At 42.2% G+C, this 19,368-nt stretch overlaps 1 protein-coding gene and 1 long non-coding RNA gene across 4 annotated transcripts in view; one reads left to right on the forward strand and one right to left on the reverse strand.

The window, feature by feature from the left end:
* Positions 1-3,065: 3,065 nt before the first annotated feature.
* LOC104863279 lies at positions 3,066-6,236 on the forward strand. Of its 2 annotated transcripts, XR_780517.1 has the most exons (5): positions 3,066-3,233; positions 3,401-3,439; positions 4,158-4,252; positions 4,490-4,642; positions 6,160-6,235. It is a non-coding gene; the product is annotated as an uncharacterized LOC104863279 (long non-coding RNA). The 2 variants fall into 2 exon arrangements; XR_780518.1 differs by lacking the exon at positions 4,490-4,642 and having other exon boundaries at positions 6,160-6,236.
* Positions 6,237-6,943: 707 nt separating this feature from the next.
* Positions 6,944-19,368, reverse strand: part of LOC104863277 (lysine-rich coiled-coil protein 1) — a 17,201-nt gene continuing 4,776 nt past the window's right edge. Inside the window, exon 2 of one of the 2 annotated variants that reach the window (XM_010625643.2) lies at positions 6,944-7,863. In XM_010625643.2, the coding sequence (XP_010623945.1) occupies positions 7,153-7,857 (705 nt within the window). In that variant the 5' untranslated portion in view covers positions 7,858-7,863 and the 3' untranslated portion in view covers positions 6,944-7,152. Of the gene's footprint in view, positions 7,867-19,368 lie in introns of both variants that reach the window. The other variant, XM_010625644.2, reaches the window with a different exon arrangement.

Raw genomic sequence — 19,368 nt, forward strand, 5'->3', positions numbered from 1 at the left:
TGCCCTCTTTCGTTTAGCATGTTTATGAAGTTCACCTGTGTTGTAGTGCACAAACCAGTTCTTCATTCCTCTTTACTGCGGAGTAGCATTCTTCGGTGAGGAGCATTTTGTGGTGTAAGTCCATTCACCTACTGAGGGACCTTTGGGCCAGCAACTGTGGCTACCTTATGGCTATCGTGTGGAGTACTGCTATAAGCAGCCGTGTCCAAGTGTGTGCCTCAGTCTCTTTGGAGACACACACTTTGGAGTGGAATTGCTGGGTCACATAGTAACTGGGTGTAATGCTTGGAGGAACTGCCACCAAGCACCTAGTAGAGTTCCAGCTTCTCCACATTTGAAATCCAAATCCGCTGTTGTCCTCACCAGCACTTGTTGCTTTTGCTTTTGTATTCATGCTAGTGGGTGAGAAGGGCCACCTCATTGTGGTTTGCACAGAGTTCCCCTAATGACTATGACGTGAAGCATCTTTTCCTGGATTTTTCCGTATTCTTTGTTTACCTAAGGTATTTAGATTCTGTCCCTTTCTATGAACTCATGGGTACCTGAGCACAGCTTTCTCACTGAATAATTAAACGGTTACTTGCTACATTGTCAGGGTGTTGCTTAAAATCACAGATAGGGGGCTCCTGGATGCCTTAGTTAGGAAATGCTTGCTCTTGTGACAAATTACCTTCCAGACCTTAGGGACTTGACTCACTACAGATCCACAGGGTTGTTCTGTGCCATTCAGAAGTAGTGAATGGGCCAGAGCTAGGGGGCTCCTGCTTCACTCTGCAGGGGTTAAGCCTCCTTCTTTCTGTGGTTCCCTATCTTTAACTCATGGCTCTGGGGGTCCCAGTGCATAAGGAAGAGACAGAGAGAGAATAGGTGGCTTTGTGGGAGTGGTCACTGGGCTTGCAGGGATGAGGACCAGGCTTGCAAGTGTCATTGTCCCTCTGTCCAGTATCCACTGACCAGAGCTTGGTCCCATGGACTGAAACAAACAGCCTGGTGTTGGAAATGAAGTTTAGTTGGATCCTCAAGAGGAAAGGGACATGGAATGAAAGAATACACAGCCAGCATCCCCCACATGGATGAGGAGGGAAGGATGACTGCCTGTCTCCCTTCTGTGCTCCTGAACAGCCCTTGGCCTAGGCCCTACATGATAGACAAAGGTAGTAACAGAGCCATGAACCCTCACTGGCTCATCTTCAGGCCCTGGTGAAAACCTGGATCTGTTTTATAATCTTCTCTTGCCTAGACTTTAAGGAGCTAATAAGCAGGCCTCAAAAATAGGCATTGTCTTCTCTTATTGTGATGGTCTCATTATGTTGTTCAAGATGGTCTTGAGCTCCTGGGCTGAAGCCATCTTCCTTAGCTTCTTGAGTAACTGAAACTACAGGCGAGCATCCACACAGACAGCAGTATCATCTTTTTCTTTTTTGTGGTACTGAGGATTGAACCCACAGCTTTTGCACTGAGCTACATCCCTCACCCTTTTAAATTTTTTTACAATTTTGAGGCTAAAGTTACTAAATTGCCCAGGCTAGGCTTGAACTTGGGATCTTCCTGCCTCATCCTCCTAGATGCCTGGGATTACAGATACATGCCAACATGTTCAGTAGTATCACCTTCCTCTGGGAGCAGTTTGGAAAAACTTCAAAGACGTTTTATGAGTCACTTTGACGGAGGTGGGTTACGAGCATTTAGTGAGCGGGGTCAGGCATGCTTTGACACTTGTCACTTCTCAGTATAAATGGGTGATCATCTCTGGAAAACCCATCAGTTTATTATAAAGCATACCTCTGACATCAGAAGCCCAAATACTATGACCCTTTTGCTCAAAGAAAGAAAGAAAGAAAGAAAGACAACTGCCTGCTCTTTTATATTATGCTTTAGGGTGTTTGCTAATTTATTTTGAAATAACATGTGTGGATGAGACAATCTTACTTGTGAATTTCATTTTAGGGCAGTAAAAGTGTCATTATAAAGAGCTGCTTTGGTGAAAGGTGCTGGTCTGATGGGTAGAGCAGGCAGATCCCACCAGGATTGTGATCTGCTGAACTTATGGTCTTCGGTTCGCTCTTGAGACCGCCGTCGAAGAAAGGAGCATGTGAGAAAAGTAGAGTGTAATTCTGTGGGTAGAGTGCACGCATATGAGAGGCCGTGGGTTCAATGCCCAGCACCAAGTAAATAAATAAATATAAAAATAGATGTTCAATTAGCACACAGAAAATATCTAAAACATAAATTGAATTTTGATTGGATGCTCAGAAAATATTTTGGACAATGTGAAATAAAAGCTTCTATTTTGAGTTGGTGTTCATTTTCCACTTGGAAATCTCACTCAGTTCTAAACCAAATCAAAGAGAAGCAGTGTAGATTGTTTTTTTTTTTCTAGCTTTCTTAGGAAAAAGCTGCAAATACCAAAGTGACCCATCAAAGGGAGCTCAAGCAGATACAAAAATAGATTGACTAAAGCTCCTGGACTAAAGGATTAGTGGTTCCACTATTACCAATCAGAGAAATGAAAGCAGACTCCCTCCCACTCAGAGAAATCGTATCAGGTGCAGCGGAAGTGAACAAAGGCTTTGGAAAATTCGTTTCCGAGTTGGAGAGCATGCAAGGGGACCATTTGGCCTCTCATCTCCTGTTAGAGGTCAAAGTGCAGCCACACATGGCCCCCTTGTCTTCATCCTGAGGCCTGGTGTCTAATAGATGCACCTCTGGCCACGGCTGTGATGTGTTTCACCTTTGTCCTGACTCTGTGGAGGGCCTACCCATCTCACTGCCTACAGAATTCTACCTAAGTTGGCTGTCTGTGATAGCTGGGCTTGGGCCCCAATTAGCCACTTGCTGGCGGACAGTTAGGGGGTACAAGGGAACTTCCTCCGAATGGCAGAGAGCATCTACCTAGACTCAGCCCCCCCCCATTCTGGCTGTCATTTGTGCTGCCACCTCTCACCTGAGACTACTCATTTCTGCCCAGAGGACACTCCCAAACAGAGGCATCCCACCTTCCAGCCGCTGCCATTGTGAGGTCGCCTTCCACCCAATCTACAGACACTGGGGTATCCCTATGAGTCTGGGGACCCAGAGAGTGGGGCCTGCTCCACCTGAACCAGGTGTAGACACCCACCTGGGAGGAAGACAATTTTGCCAGCGTGTCTTACAGCCTGAGACACTGTGGGGCAGGGACCCAGGATTGAGACCAGACAGAAGTCTGCCCACTGCAGGCAGGCAGGGCCAGTGTGGTAGGGCTGTCCTTCCTTCTCCCTCCTTCCTCTTGACCTCCTCCCTCTCTGCTCTCCCTTTCCTCCCTTCCTCCTTCCCGGCCAACTTCTGGGAAGGGGTAGAAGCTCAGTCCTGGGCTTACTGGACCCCTGGGAGGACAGTGCATACCCAAAAGTTTCTTTTCCAGCTGCCTGAGGCCCCAGCAGCCCTGGCTAATGGGAACACAGTGAGTCATGCGCGTGCGCACGCACACACACACACACACACACACACACCCTTCAGAAAAGAGCATTCATGTAAGTTGGGAGCCCAGACGATGAGAGGCTCTACTGAAACAGGCACACATTCACCAAGTGGCTGTTGTTGCTGATCAAACTGGACCAGACCACAGCCTCTGAGGAATCTCTGAGAACACACACGCTTCCAATGCTGTGTGTTTCTGTAGACTCCACTATTCATCAATTCTCCCCAGACTTCCCCTGAATTACTCTTTATTCTAATCTTTATCACAAGGCCTAACATATTCTCAGTGTTTGAGTCAGGAAGGCCTGATTTAGGCTCTTCTTTTTACCCTTATTCATTCTTTGCTGTAACCTCTCCACAACCGCATTCCCAGAGGGTATTTGCTTTATTTAAAAATTTTTACAATTTGATTTTTTGAGACAGAATCTCATTATGCAGCTCAGGCTGGCCTAGAACTCATGGCGGTCCTTCTGCTTCAGCCTAACAAATGCTGGGATTACAGGGGTGTGATACCACATCTATTGAGGGGATTCTCTTTAGACTCTTAAAAAAACCTGAAATAATAAGTTTATTTTAGAGAGAAGTGTAATCGTTTTTACAAGTAGAAAGTAAGTTAATTTGTACATAAGGCAAACAAAACTCCAAGTCAGAGGGAGATTAACTGGAGAGGGATTCATAGGTGCTTTAGCATGGAATGGCAGCTCTCTTTCAGAGCACATGGAGGGAGGAGCTGGACAGTGAGTGTGTCCTTCGATGTGCTTTGACCAAGCATAGCCCAAAGGATATTTGGAAAGAGGTGAGTGGGCTGAATGGTGGGCTGGACCTCAGAGGACCTTGGGTACAGCCATCCCTGGCTCTCCCAGACCCCAGATGTGATGTCCGCATTTGACAAATGGGGGTGGGACAGTAGTCTTGCCTGTCTTGTGGGTTGTCTTCAGGGACATGGCTCGAATGTTAGTTCATATGAACTCTAGAGGGTGAAGTGAGGTGTTCATGGTGGGAGCTGGAGCCCTAGAGCAAAAGTCTTTCATAGATTTGTCCTGGCCTGTGATGACTGTCTTGACTGGAATCTAGTAGATGGGAACAAGGGGTGCCAGATGTCCTGCAAATGCAGGATGACACCAAATGGCAAACAACAGCTCCTCCTGAATCCTGGAGGACTCAGTGAATCCAGAATCAGGTTCTGGTAAGTTTTCTATTCCTCCCAACACAAGCCCTGAAGGGAGCTCCACTTACAGATCAATGTCTTCCTTTTTCCTCCCTCTCTTTCTTCCTTCTTTCCTCCTTTCTTTCTGTCCTTCTTTCCATTGTCCCTCTCCCTCTCCTCACCTCCTTTCCTTTTTTGCATTGATTTCATTCTCCACTCTCTCTTAGCACCTAAAACCATTACTGAATTCAATACGTGTTTATTGACTAAATGAATTGGCAAATACCTATCTTACCAGTAGGCTTCTATTATCTTAGCTTGATAGTGAAGCACTTGCCTAAGATACATAAAACCCTGGATTCAATCCCCAGGATCACAAAAATGTCTATATTTTCTTATTCATTGCCCAAAGCTACTTGTTTAGTAGGATTCAATCAGTCAGGGCCAAATCAAGAGACTACAACCGCACCAATAATTCAAGCTGAGAAAATTAAATATAAGAACTGTTAGGTAATAAAAGATGGTCTACCACCATACAAGAAAGATCTAAGAGAGGGGTTGACAACTTTCTTTGTAGTGAGGATTGAGCCCAGGGACTAAAAGCATGTGGCTAGCTGGATATGACCTGTGGGTGGTAGTCCACCTGCTTTTTTCCTTCCTGTGCTGAGGGTAAACAAGAAACAGAAACTTGGAGAGGTCTCTTCCCATGACTGAGAGTGAGATTCACACTCTGAAGAGAGAACTTGGTCACACAGCCCACTAGTGACCAAGAGTTTTACTGAGGGACACAGATTTCAGGTAGGAGACGCGCGCGTGTGCACGCGCACACACACACACGCATGGACTTGCTGCCTCCAAAAAAGACAAGCCTGATAAAAAGTAAAGTCCCTCCTTACTACTTCCACCTTGCAGTGATACTCCCTTTCCCACTACTGGCAGAGAATAACATCAAACCAACTGGCCAACCAGACCAATCTATGAAGTCATTTCCCACAGTGAATAAGCAGGAGTAGAGTGCTTGCCTGGTGTGCCTGAGGCCCTAGGTTCAATCCCTAGCACTGCAAGAAAGAAAAAGTGGTATGTCCATATAAGTCCCATTGTTATACATAAAAGTGAGTGCAATTCTAATACATAATACATGGTGAACCTTGAAAACATCGTACCAAATGAAAGAAGTCATCACAGATTATATACACTTACAGGCATCTTCCAGGATAAGAAAATACATACAAACAAAAATCATGTTGGTGGTGGCCTAAGGCTGGGTGCATTGGGAAAGATTAGAGGTGATAACTAAAGAGCAGAGTGTTTCTTTTTGGGGTTTTATTTAGTGAAAATGTTCTACAATCATTTTTGGTGTTGTGATGTTGCTGTAAATGTGAATTATGTATTACATGAATTATATAAAAATAAAGCCTCAGCAAAAAACTGAAAATACTCCATAAGGCTATTATGAGAAAGGAATGAGTAGCTATGCATGGATCATAGAATAATGTTTGATAAAGTGCTCAAAACATTTATATTATTATTAATTAAAAAACACATTTCTGTTTTAGCCAGGTGATCCCAGCAGGTAATCCCAGCAGTTCGGAGGCTGAGGCAGAAGGACCACCATGAGTATGAACACAAAGCGATCCTGTCTCAAGAAAACAATTTTTTTTGGTACATGTTTTTTTTTTCACCAAAATTTGCCTTACCGAAATTCTAAATATTTTGACAACTAAATGAAATATTTGTCATTTAATATTCCATGACTAAATGTGCCTTACTTATCAGAAATGTCTTCTATACGCCAAGATTCAAAACAAGTTTTTGTATATTTTCTTCTAGGACTTCTGTGTTTTAGTTTTTCACCTTTCTATAACTATCTGGGTTTTCTATTTGAACAGCATGTGAATTTTATAGTTGAAGAGTGTGTAAGTGTGGACAAGATTTTTTCTTCCAAAGGAAAGACTGCAGTTCAAGGTCAGCATGAACTACATAGTAAGACTGTCTCAAATTAAAAGTGGTCAGAGATTAATTGTTTCAAGGTTTGTTGCATGGAACAGCCTTCAGGGGGCCCAGACTGGGAGGGCAAGGCGCAGAATCACCACAGACTCCAGGGAGGTTTCTGGAACACTTCCACTTTATTCAGGAAATGCACAGGCTTATATAGGGTAAGGTGGGGGTGGAGCCAGGGTGGCGCTATTGGATCACTATTGGATAGGGTAAGGCAGGGGTGGAACCAGGGTGGAGTCGGGATATTTGGCGCATCGTTATGGGCCACATATTTGCTTTTGGATTGTATGCTTTAGGGGCTGAGGCGAATGGAGTCAGGACTTTAGAGGTTTTTGAGAGAAACAGTTTATCTGTCTAGGTCAGATCTCTACACACCTGAGGGGTGGATTATTCCAGCCCTAATAGGCCTAGGAGTTTTCTCACGAGATGGGTGCAGCGCTCCTGACTCAGCCAGACGTTAATCTGATGCTCAAAAGTTCTTTATCCCATCCTTTCCAACAACTTCAAATGCCTACTTTATTTCAAATGCTGGGACCCCATATGCCCAAGTGTCAGTAATAGCCACCCAGGACTGCCTCATTCCACAGGTCCATCTCTGGAATGCAGCCCTGAAACCCCTCTACCCTGAGGGACCATCTTCTGGCTTTGGTGGTGTCCTGTCCATCTCGGTCATTCTGCTTCCTGTGCTTGGGCTTTTGTGCATCCACGGGCTCCCCATTGGCCTTTCTCACGCCAAGGCTCCTGTTCTCTTCACCAGCCCCTCCCTCTCCATGCTGCTCTGCATGCTGGGGCTCCAAGGTGGTGGCTCCTTCTCCTGGCTCTTCCCCATGCCTCCTCTTCTGGCCTCTGTCCTGATGCCGTGACCAGTGGAACCTGCTGGGATCCTCCCAGAAGTAGACAGGGCATGGGAGCCTCTGGCCTTTGAAGAAATGGGCCTGATTTTTCTGATAGCGATGTAGAGAGCCTGGCCTCGGTCCTGAGTGATGGCTTTTAGGCCAAGGAGGCACCTGTCTTTTCACTGTCTTTGGCCCTCTGTAGGAAGTAGGGAACCCGGGGGTTCTCTGGTAGTAGGGTTGCTGGTCCTGCACTGGAGGTCTGGGCCAAATGGGACCCCTTGCTTTATGGGCAGAATCTGCTGTCACCTGTCTAAAGGTAACATTTGGTTGTAATCCTCTGGCTTTCTGTCTTCTAATATAATCTTGAAGCTCATGTTGGAAAGATTCATCTCTCTTAGAAGCCTCCATTGTATCAAACATGGATTTCTGCTAGGGAAAATGGGAGAAAATCTTCTGTTAAATGTATTCTTTTGCTATGAAGGAAAAAAGTAGACCACTGAACATATACCCAAGTCACTCATACTGCAGTCACATTATCTTAAATCTAATAGCTGGGGTGGGTCCAGTAAAATTTATAAAAGGCCACTGGTTTGGCCTTAGGGCTCCCATTAGGCACAGTGGGCCAAACCCAAATGGAGTTACTCATGCTGAAATTCGCTATCACCCAATGGAAACTAAGTTTTCTCTAACTTTCCAAGAAATCAGGAGAGTGAGGTAAGAACCTAATACTCAAATAGGTCAATTTTAGCTGGTCTTAGGAGGGAGCCCCTCTGCTTTGACCCTAACTAGGAAGACGACTGTGAAGGTATAAATCCACCTCCCTTCTGTTTGTGTCTCTAAAGCTAAACTCTTCTGCTTAGCTCACCCGAACAATCTGACCATTTCACAGAATAAGGTGTTGTGTAATTTAGAATAACAAATAAAAGTCAAGTAATAGCTGCCAGCCAAATTTGTTCTAATTCTGTCTTCTGACAGGTGAAAGAACAGGGGAAGGTGAAATTTACTGTGTTAAAAATGTGAAAGTTATTATTCCTGTGTTGCACATGAAGAACCCGAGTTGAGTCACAGAACATAATTTAGGTAAAGTCACAGGCCCAACGTGCTGTGCCACTGTCCGGAGGTCCCTGGTTTCTCTGAGCATGGTCTCCTCACTCCCTCCTTCTGGCTCCACTGCTCTCAGGCAGGGCATTTATACTCCAAGTCCCCGGGCTTGCAGATCTCCTGACCTCTCCACACACCAGGCAGTCCCTGGCCAGCCTGGGCTTTGTTGAAAGGCCACCTCCTCAGAGGTCCCGCCCCACCCTCACCCAACAAGGGGTGCCCTTTGCCTTTCCAACTTTGTGCTGCTCCATGGCGCCCTGGTCCTCTACCACCAAGCTCCCAGATACCGTTTAAATGCTGACTGAAAAACTATAACAGTACATAAGATCCTAATGAGATAATTGACCATGTGAAATAGGAAGAAAAGGGCTAAAGGTGTAGGGAAAGTGGGAAGGATACGGGAAAGGTAATAAGGGGAAAGAAAAAAATGAGAAAATGGAAAAATGGAAATAAAGTGTTTGTAAATCGGGAGGGGAGGAGGGGGTGAAGAGAGGGCAGGGACATGGGGAAAAAATGAGAACCAAGGCCTGTCATGTAAAGGTACAAGATCCCAATGATGAATGTAACTGCACTGTACACCTAAAATGTACCAATAAACTCAATTTTAAAAAAGTAAAATCCTGACCGAGACCCTGCCTTTCCACCCAGGCCCTGGTGCTGCTCCTAAGCGGATCACACGGTGAGGGCAAGCAGCTAACAGACGACTTGTTCAGGTCTGCTCTGCTTCTGTGGGGCCGCACTTGACTGTTCCTTATTCACTGCTGTCTCCTCATCCTACCCAATGGTGCCTGACAGATGAATAGTGGATGAATAGACCAGTGAAGGAAGGCCCTGGCCTCGCCCTGCTGCTCAGGTCCGCTAGGAACCTGGGCTCTGAGCCTCCTCAAGCTTCTGGCCCAGTCTCTGCACCTCAGCTCTGTCCTTGAGCACTAGCGCTCCAGATGCCGTGGGACAAGACAGCAGGTTGGAAACTCGCGGGGCTTGCCGCTTACCTGCGGTCACCATGGGTAGTGTACCGAGAAAAATGACCACAAGTGCACGGAACCCTCACCTCCTCGAGACTACAACTCACCTCCTCGAGACTACAAGTCCGGGGTCGTGGACGGGCAAGTTCTGCGCACTCTAAGAGCACAGAGGCCTCCTGGCTTGGAGGTCCGTGTGAGCGGCTCCAGGGCAGGGTGGAAGTGTCCTGTGTCCTGGAGAACAGTCCTGAGTCTTAGCTGCTCAGCTGTGCACCTCGGGGCCTATCTCTCTCTAGGTTTGTGGCTACCTCCTGTGTTTCAGGCCTTTTTATCGCCAGCCCTAGGCTTTCAGATCACCCACCCTAAGGTGTCTCTCATCCACCCTAAGGCGTGTCAGACACACCCAAGCTCACCGCCTTGTAAGGCAAATAGCCTCAAACCCTATCAACCTGATTTAATCCTATCTCAAGAGTTTTTTCTAAAAAAATTAAGTGAGAGTGGTGGCCTGTAATCCCAGCACTGAGGATGCTGAGATAGGAGGGTCACCTGAGTTCAAGAACAGGCTGAATGAAGCATAGATGATCCTGCGACAGAAAATTTTTAATAAAACACCCAATTCTTGGTTCATATACTATTGGGTACAAGCAGAACATGCACAAAACAAAGACTTGTTTTGTGGTGCACACCCCTAATCTTAGCATTTGGGAGGCTAAACTGAAGGATTGCTGGGAGCTTTAGGCCATCTTGGGCTACAGAGTTAGAGGTCAGCCTAAAATCCGGAGCACAGCTATGTCTCAAAAGAAAAAAAAAGCTGGGTGTGGTGGCCCATGCCTGTAATCCAAGCAGTCTCCAGACAGGAGGGATGCAGCAAGTTCAAGGCCAGAGTGGAGTACATGGGGAGACCAGGTCCAAAAAAGAAAAAAGAAAACAAAAGAAAAAAAAACAAGAAAGAAAAATCATCAAAATGGTTTTATGATGTAGTCTAGACTGGCCTTTGCCATGTGGAAGTCCTGAGGGTACACAGGAGCACAAGAGGGCCATTTGGGTAGGACTTCAGTGTGAGGTACCCTAGCATAGGGAGGAGGTGTCCTTCTTCGCCCCTGGAGAAGTCCTAGGCTGGCTTCAAACTCATAATCCTCTTGCCTCAGCCTCCCAAGTACTGGGATTATGGGCATATGCCACCGTGCCCTGTGTCAGATAATATATATATATTTAAACTGGGGAGCGAACCCATAGCTTTCACACTGAGTACATTCTGCCCCCCCATTCTATCTTTCTCTCTCTCTTCTTCTGCCTTTCTTTTCTTTCTTCCTTTCTCCTCCTCCTGCTCCTCCTCCTACATCTTCCTTCTTCTTTTTAGACAGATTCTTTCTGAATTTCCCAGGTTGGACTCAAACTTGCAGTCCTCCTAGCTCAGCCTCAGGAGTAGATGAGATTAGAGATGTGCCCCACTGTTGTCTAGCTTCAGATATTCTTACTTTTAATACTGTCAAGATTAGCAGTCAGACTTATAGGAATAGAATTTTTTTTAGCATCTTTTTTTTTTTTTTTTTTTTTTTTTTTTTTGGTTTTTTGAGACCTTTCTATGTAGTTGAGACTGACCTGAAGCTCACTATGTAGCCTAGGCTGGTCTTGAACTCTCAGTGGTCCTCCTGCCTCAGCCTCCCGAGTGCTGGATATTAGCAACATTTCTAAGACATTTCCCTAACCTTAGACCTTTTCCTAACCTTAGACCTCTACCTCTGCACTGCGCATCGTGACCAGTTAACTCCTTGTCACCAAGGGGTCCTGTGCACTGGAGGGTGTTCTGTAGCATCCCTGGCTTCCACCCATTAGATGACAGGAAAGACCCTCTTCTGTCAGGTGTGATCATCAACAGTGTCTCCAGATATTGCTAACTGTTCCCTGGGAAGCAATGTTGTCTCCATTTAAGAAACACTGCTACAGGGGCCAGGGTGTACCTTGGTGATAGAATTCACACATATAACATGCAAGGCCCTGGGTTCAATCCCTGGCACCAAAACAACAATCCCCCAAACAATTTCTTTGGGGTACTTCATTTCATTTATTCATTCAAAAAATAATTATCAAGTAGCTACTATTCATCAGACACTGCTTCAAGTAAAGCATCCGCAGGAGACAGAACAATTATTATCTTCATGAAGCTTATAGGCAAGTAGGAGGGGAGAGAGAAAGAAAAAACAAATGAGTAGCCGGGGATTTGGCTCGGTGGTGCTGCCTGCCGCCTGCCTCGCAAGTACAAGGGCCCAAGTTGGATCCCTGGTACCAACAACAACAAACAACAACAACAACAAGAGTAAATGTGCTATCTATCTTAATGTCCACAAATCATTGTCATAGATCAAAAAGATAATCTCAGATGCTGCTTTTATCATAAAATCTTCATAGATGTGTGATTTAGCTGGAATTGGTTTTTGTGCAGTGTGACAGAGGCATCCTTCTGTTTTCCTGTACAGATGCCACCCTTCCCTATGCCACGTGCTGACATGTGTCTTCCTCCTGCTCTGAGATGCTGCCTTTGTGATTTAACATGTTCTTTCATTCACTCGTGGTTCTGCTTCTTGTTCCTGAATTTGGTTGTTTCCTCCCATCAAATCCCCTTGTCTTGATTACTATAGTTTCATGAGCTATCTTTGTATCTGTTCCAGCAAGTCCTCTCTCTATCTTTTCCTTATTTAGGTAAACGGAATTACTCTTGGCTTTTTGTTTTGCATATAAATTTGGCTAATCAGTGTCCAAAACCACTTGCAATTTTGCTTGGGACTGTACTGACTCTATAGGTCTATGTAAGGAGAAATGACATCTTTCTAATATTATGGTGTCTTTCAATACATAGATAGTTTGTGTCTCCATTTATTTAGACATAATTTTTTTTTGAGTACTGTAGTGGAAATTGAACTTGGGGCCTTCATAGTGAGCTACATTTCCAACCTCATACATTTTTAAAAATTCTGAGGAATGTTCTTATCACATTGCTCAGGGTGGGCTTGAATTTGTGATCTTCCTGCCTCGGCCTCCCAGAGTATTAGGATTATAGGCTTGTACCACCATGTCCAGCCATACCCAGTTATAAAAATATTTTTGAGCCTGGTGCAGGGGCTCACACATATACTTCTAGCAACTCAGGAGGATTAAAAATTTGAGGACAGCAGCAGCAATTTAGTGAGACCCTGTCTCAAAAAAAAAAAAAAGCTGGGTATATTGTTTAGTCATACCCACCCACTCCAGGGTTCAGTTCTCAGTGTACCAGAAAATAAAAAAGTTTTTTTTTTGTTTTGTTTTTAGTAGCACATGTCTATAATCCCAGCGGTTTGGGTGGCTGAGGCAGGAGAAAAAGGTGGATTTCTGAGTTCTACCTCGGGAATTTAACAAGACCCTGTCCTAAAAAAGGCATGGGATACAGCTCAGTATAAAGGTCCTGCCTGGGTTTAATCCCTAATCCCTCTGCTCCTGCAGTCTTCTTTTTTAAGCAAAACATGTACTGGTACATTTTAGATACACATAGTGATCACATTCATTGTAGGGAACTTGTACCTGTGCATGATATATCTTGCTTCTTTTTTTCCCCTTGTCTTCTCTCTTTGACCACTTTTCCCCTAAGTTATATACAAAAGCCTTGCTTCCATCTTTTCCTCCTGTTCTCTCTTTTTCTCTTGTCCTTTCCTTCCAGTTCCCCTCTCCTCTCCCTTGTTACCCTTCCCATTTAAACATTTTCTTCCCATTTCCCAATATGTAGTATACATTCTGGCCCTTATTTCCACTTTGAGTTCTTCACATCAGAGAAACGATACTATTCATTTAAACGTGTGCCACATTTATTTCGCTTAAGAGTATGGTCTCAAGGTCCATCCATTTACCTAGAAACGTCTCAAGCTCACCCCTCTTTATGGCAGAGCAGTACTGCATTGTATTTAAAAAAAAAAGAAAGAAAGAAAGAAAGAAAAAAAAAACAACAAGAAAAGAAGCCGCTGGGCGTGGTGGTGCAGGCCTATAATCCCAGCACTCAGGAAGCTGAGGCAGGAGGATCGCTGTTAGTCCAAGACCAGCCTGGGCTACGTAGTGAATTCCAGGTCAGTTTCAACTGCATAGTGAGACCCTGTCTCAAGAAAACCAAAACCAAAACCAAAACACCCCACTTCTTCTTTATCCATTCATCAGTTAATTGGCATCTGTGCCACTTCCAAGATTTAGCTTTGCTGCTATAAATGTAGGTGTATATATATCACTATGGTATGATTATTTTTAATTCTTGCAGGAAGATAACAAGAAGAATAGCTGGGTCAAATGAAACCTCCAGGTTTAGTTTTTCAAGTAATCTCCACACCAATTTCCACAGTGGTTGCACCAGTCTACACTCCTACAAACAGTGGAGAAGGGTTCCATTTCCTCCACAGCCCCACCAGGGTTTATTATTGGTTTATTTCTTTTCTTTTCTCTCTCTCTCTCTTTCTTTTTCTTTTCTTTCTTTTTTTTTTTTTTTTTGGTACTGGGAAGCAAACTCAGGACCTTGCTTTTGCCAGGTGGGGGCACTGTGCCACTGAGCTACATCCCTGGCCTGTTGGTTGATTTCTTGATAATATCCATTCTTTCTGGTGTGAGATGAAATCTCAGCATTGTTTTAACTTGTATCTCTCAAATGACCAGTGATGTTGAACATTTTTCATATATTTATTTGCTGTTTCCAATTCTGCATCTAAAAAGTGTCTATTCGTTTCAGATGTCCATTTTTTGGATTGGGTCTTTAAATTTGGGGCCTTTGATTTATTTATTTATTTTTTGAGTTCTTTATATATTTTAGACATTAGTCTTTGTCTGAGGAATAGGTGGTGAAGATTCCACCCCCACTGTGTGGTTGTCTCTTCATTTTGTTCATGGTTTCTCTTGCTGTGCAAAACCTGTTTTCTTTGTTTGGTTTTTTGTACCAGGGATTGAACTCAACCTTACACTTGCAAAAGCTTTTTTGTTTGTTTGTTTTTTTGGTTTTTTGAGACAAGGTCTCACTATGTAGTTGAGACTGACCTGAAACTCACTATGTAGCCCAGGCCTGTCTCGAACTCACAGTGATCCTCCTGCCTCAGCCTCCCGAGTGCTGGGATTACAGGCATGCGCCACCATGCTGTGCCTGCAAAAGCTTTTTAAAAGGATGAGATCCCTGATTTGGGGATTTAGCTCAGTGGTTCCACTGCCTGCCTTGCAAGCATAAGGTCCTGAGTTTGATCCCCGGTACCAAAACATAAAATAAAATGAGATCTCAGCTGTTGATTCTTTGTGATAATTCCTGTGCAATTGGGGTTTTGTTTATAAAGCCTTTGCCTATACCAATGTCTTCAAGAGTTCTATCTATTCTGTTTTTTAGTGGATTTAGTGTTTCTGTTTTAATATTTAGATACTTGATCCATTTGGATTTTAGTTTAAGGTATGGTGAAAGATATGGGTCTCATTCAGTCTTCAGCATGTGGAAAGCCAGTTTTTCCAGCACCATTTATTAAAGGGATATCTGTTTTCCAGTGAAGGTGTTTGGCTCCTTTGTCAAACACAAGGTGGCTGAATATTTCTGGAGTTGTTTATGTATTTCTAATCTGTTCCATTGATCCTCAGGTCTGTTTCTTTTTGTTTGTTTGTTTTTGTGTTTTTTTTTTTGCCAGTGCCATGTTGTTTTTATTACAGTAGCTCTATAGTAGAATTTCAAGGCAGGAATTGTGATGCTCCCTGCCTTGTATTTGTTGCCCAGAATTGCCTTTGCTACTCTAGGTCTCTTCTGGATCCACATGAATTTTAGGATTGTTTTCTCTAATTCTGTTAGATAGACTGTTGGAATTTTGATACAGATTTTATTAAACCTGTATTCTAACAAGATGGAAAACACAAGAAATGAACAGATTCCTAGATACATATGAATTACCAAAGCTGAATTAAGAAGATATAAAAATTCTAAATAAACCAATATCAGCCAATGAGATTGAAGATATAACCAAAAACCTACTAACAAAGAAAACCTCAGGTTAATTTTTCTGTGTTTTCCATCTTCTTAGATTACAGGTTCTCAAAGTAGGTATTGATAATATTCTGGATTTCTGCAGGATCTGTTGTAATTTCACCCTTTTCATCCTCATTTTATGGATATGTCTTTTTGTTCCTTCTTTTGAGGTTGGCTAAGGTTTTGTCAATTTTATTTAGTCTTTCAAAGAACCATCTCTTCATTTCACTGATTCTTTGTATAGTTTTCCTAGTTTCAGTTTCCGTTGCATTAATTTCTGCTGATTTTTATAATTTCCTCCCTCTCATGAGCTTTGTGTTTGACTTGCTTGTCTTTTTCTAGAACCTTGAGGTTCAACATTAGGTTGTTTATTTGAACACTCTCTGTTTTCCTGATATGGTAATTCACTGCTATAAATTCTTCTCATAGGACTGTTTCCATTGTATCCCATAAGTTCTGGTATGTGTATTGGCATTATCGTTTAATTGTAGACATTGTCTAATTTCTTCTTTAATTTCATCTGTGACCTACTGGTTGCTAAGGAGGATGTTATTTAATTTCCTTGTGTTTACGAAGTTCTTCTGGTTTCTTTTGCCACTGATTTCCAATTTCATTGCTCTATGGTCTGATAGTATGCATAGGATAATTTTAATTTCTTTGCATTTATTTAAGCATGTTCTATGAGCTAGTATGTGGTCTGTTTAAGAGAATATCCCCTGTTCGGCTGAGAAGAATGTGCATTCTGACATTTTGGGGTGGAACACTCTGTAGACATCCACTAAGTTCAATTGTTTCAAAGTTGGGTTCAGTTGTAGTATTTCATTTTTGGCTTTTTGTCTAGTTGATCTGTTTGTGACAGTGGGGTATTGAGGTCTCCCATTATAGTTGTATTCATGCTTAAGTTGATTTTTCATGTCTGTTAATATGTTTTATATAGTTGAGTGCACTACTATTTGGTGCATATCTATTTATAATCGTCATCTCTTCCTCTTGGGTTGTTCCCTTTACAAGGATATAGTGACCTTCTTTGTTTCTGCTAATCAGTCTTGACTTGAAATTGACTTTGTCCGCAAATGCAATAGTTACATCTGCTTTTTTCTGGGTTGCTGTCACGTGGAGTATTGTCTTCCATCCTTTGATTTTCAGTCTATGAATTTTTTTGAATTAAATGTATTTCTTGTATGCAGCAAATTGTTGGATCTTGCTTCTTCATCCAGTCTTCCAGTGTTCTTCTGATTGGTGAATTGAGACCATTAATGTTGATGGTTATAACTGATATGTATTTACTTATTCTTATGTTATTTTCATGTTGGCTCCCTTGTTGTCTCTTTTGTTTAACTTCTTACATTGCCTGGTGGATTTATTCTGTTGGGGTTTGTGAAGGTGTAATTCTTGTAATCCTTTTCTAGAATATCCTTAAGAACACTTTGGAGTGGTGGTTTGGTGTTCATGAATTTCCATAGGTGTTCTTTGTCATGGAAGCATCTTATTTCTCCATCAATTTTGAAAGACAGTTTTTTGGAGTACATCAATCTTGGAGTATTTTTTTTTCTTTTTATTGAGTTTATTGGTACAATCTAGGTATACAATACAGTTATATTCATTATTGGGATCCTGTACCTTTACATGACAGGTCTTGATTCTCATTTTCCCCTTGTCCCTGCCCTCCCTTCACCCCATCCTCCCTCCCCTTTATTTCTGTTTTTTCACTTTATTTCTATTTTTTCAGTTTCTCATATTTTTTTCCTCTCCCTTATTACCTTTCCCCCACCCTTCCCACTTTCCCTACACATTTAGCCCTTTACTTCCTATTTCACATTATTAATTATCTCATTAGGATCCTGTGTACTATTATAGTTTTCCACACCAGAGAAACTATTTGGTATTTCAGTTAAAGAAATCTCTGTATGAACATTAAAAATAGGGAATCCTTAAATAAAACTAAAAAGGAAAGTAAAAGAGAAAAGGCAATGATGTAAGATTAAAATAATCCTTAATTCTGAAGATGAAAATGGTCCCTTAACATATTTAAATTGCTTCTTGCTCTTGTAGTCTTATCTTATTCTTTTTTTCATTATTTAGAGAATACTTTATTAGTTTCTGTGATCAAACCCATGTAGATATGACCTTACATATTTAGTATGATGTGTTACCCCTGTACACATGGAAAAAAAATTAACATTTCTAGACCAATATGGCTGTCCATTTCTGCACAATGCCAACTCAACACAATAAATTGGGGTAACTTTTTTCAAAGTTGACAGCACCATTAAAGTTTCCCAAAATTCAATTTTTTAGGGCTTGAAATACTTCACTCCAAGCTCTCCTTGACTTGAAGGATTGTGTTGAGACATCTGCTATGATCTGATGGGTTTTCCTTTCTGGAATTTTGACCACTACATACCTTGTTGTAGTTCTTTTTTTTTTTTTTCATACTGGGGGTCAAACTTGGGACCATGTGCTTGCAAGGCAGGCAGTGGAAACACTGAACTAAATCCCCAGCCCTACATCTTTTTTTTTTTTTTTATCATTACTAACTGCAATTCTATATGCCTTATTTAATTCTTTTTCCATGCTTGGGAAGTCTTCTGCCATTACTTCTGTGAATGTTTTTTTTATTATTTGCACTATCTCCTGATTTTTCAGTGATTCCAGTCAATCTTATGTTATTCTTACTTGCATCATCTAGCAACTGCTGGATTGATTTCTAATGGTCCCTTACATTTTTAATAAATCTTTCTTTTCATGATCGGTAACCACAATCTTATCTTCTATATCTGATATTCTGTCCTCATATTGTCTCATTCTGCTGCATATATTCTCAATAGAATTTTTAATCTCCTGGATATCTGTTTGAATCTGTTTCATGGATTCTATTTCTTTTCTGTGCTGGGTGTTCATAGTTTCTATCATTTTCCTGAGTGCATTTATTGTATTTTACTTTATTTCATTTACCTGTATCTGCTCTAGAGTCACTAAGCATGTCTTTCATTATGGTCACCATCTCTGTAGTTATCTGACAAACTGTTTCTGATTTGATTTTTTTTCTAGAGCCCTGTTCATCTGCTTTATTAGTTCCACTGCTGTCACTTCAGAATGTCCATCAGGATGGCTTTCAGATTGTTCCATTGCATTTCTGCCTGGGTTTGCCTTTTGTGAGCTGAAAGTCTGGAGCTGCATGTTAAGTGTCTCCTCATTTTCTATTTTCTTTTTAGCTTAATTCTTAAGTAGATGCTTATAAATTGCTTATGGTGAGTAGTTTTATTGCTAGTATTTAGAACCCTTAGGAAAAGACTACTTCTCAGAGATGTCTTCCAGGTTTAGCTGGCTTTGGGGTTTTGGGTCTGTTGCAAGATTCTACCTCTTCAGTTTACTGATCATGGGAAGTTACTGCCTACTTGGCCCAGCCCCTGGTTCTTTGACACTCTCCCGTAGTATTTTTTAAGACCCTTAGGCAATCTCTGTCTTGGTATACCAGAAAGATCACATAATTTTTTTGGGGGGGTACTGGGGATCGAACTCAGGACCTTGCACTTGCAAGATAGGTGGCAGAACCTCTGAGCTAAATCCCTGGCCCAAGAACACACAATTGTGATTAGCAGAATTATGTCATCTTGGCTAAAGTAATATAATTAACAAAATCCATAACATCAAACACAGCCTAGAAAATGACAAACCGTGGTACCTATTAATTTGACACTTTAAATTGTATGAACTAGATTTGTGGTTATATAAAAAAATCTAAAACTAACTAAAATACACCCTCAATATGGTGCTTTTACTGTCAGGGGTGAAAATTTAAAAGGTGTTTGAGGGGCAGAATAGAGGAAGAAGAAGAAGAAGAAAGAAGAAGAAGAAGGAAGAAGAAGA

The sequence above is a fragment of the Fukomys damarensis genome, unplaced genomic scaffold (genome assembly GCF_012274545.1).
Source record: "Fukomys damarensis isolate Sample0158 unplaced genomic scaffold, DMR_v1.0_HiC HiC_scaffold_2, whole genome shotgun sequence".
Taxonomy (NCBI): domain Eukaryota; kingdom Metazoa; phylum Chordata; class Mammalia; order Rodentia; family Bathyergidae; genus Fukomys; species Fukomys damarensis.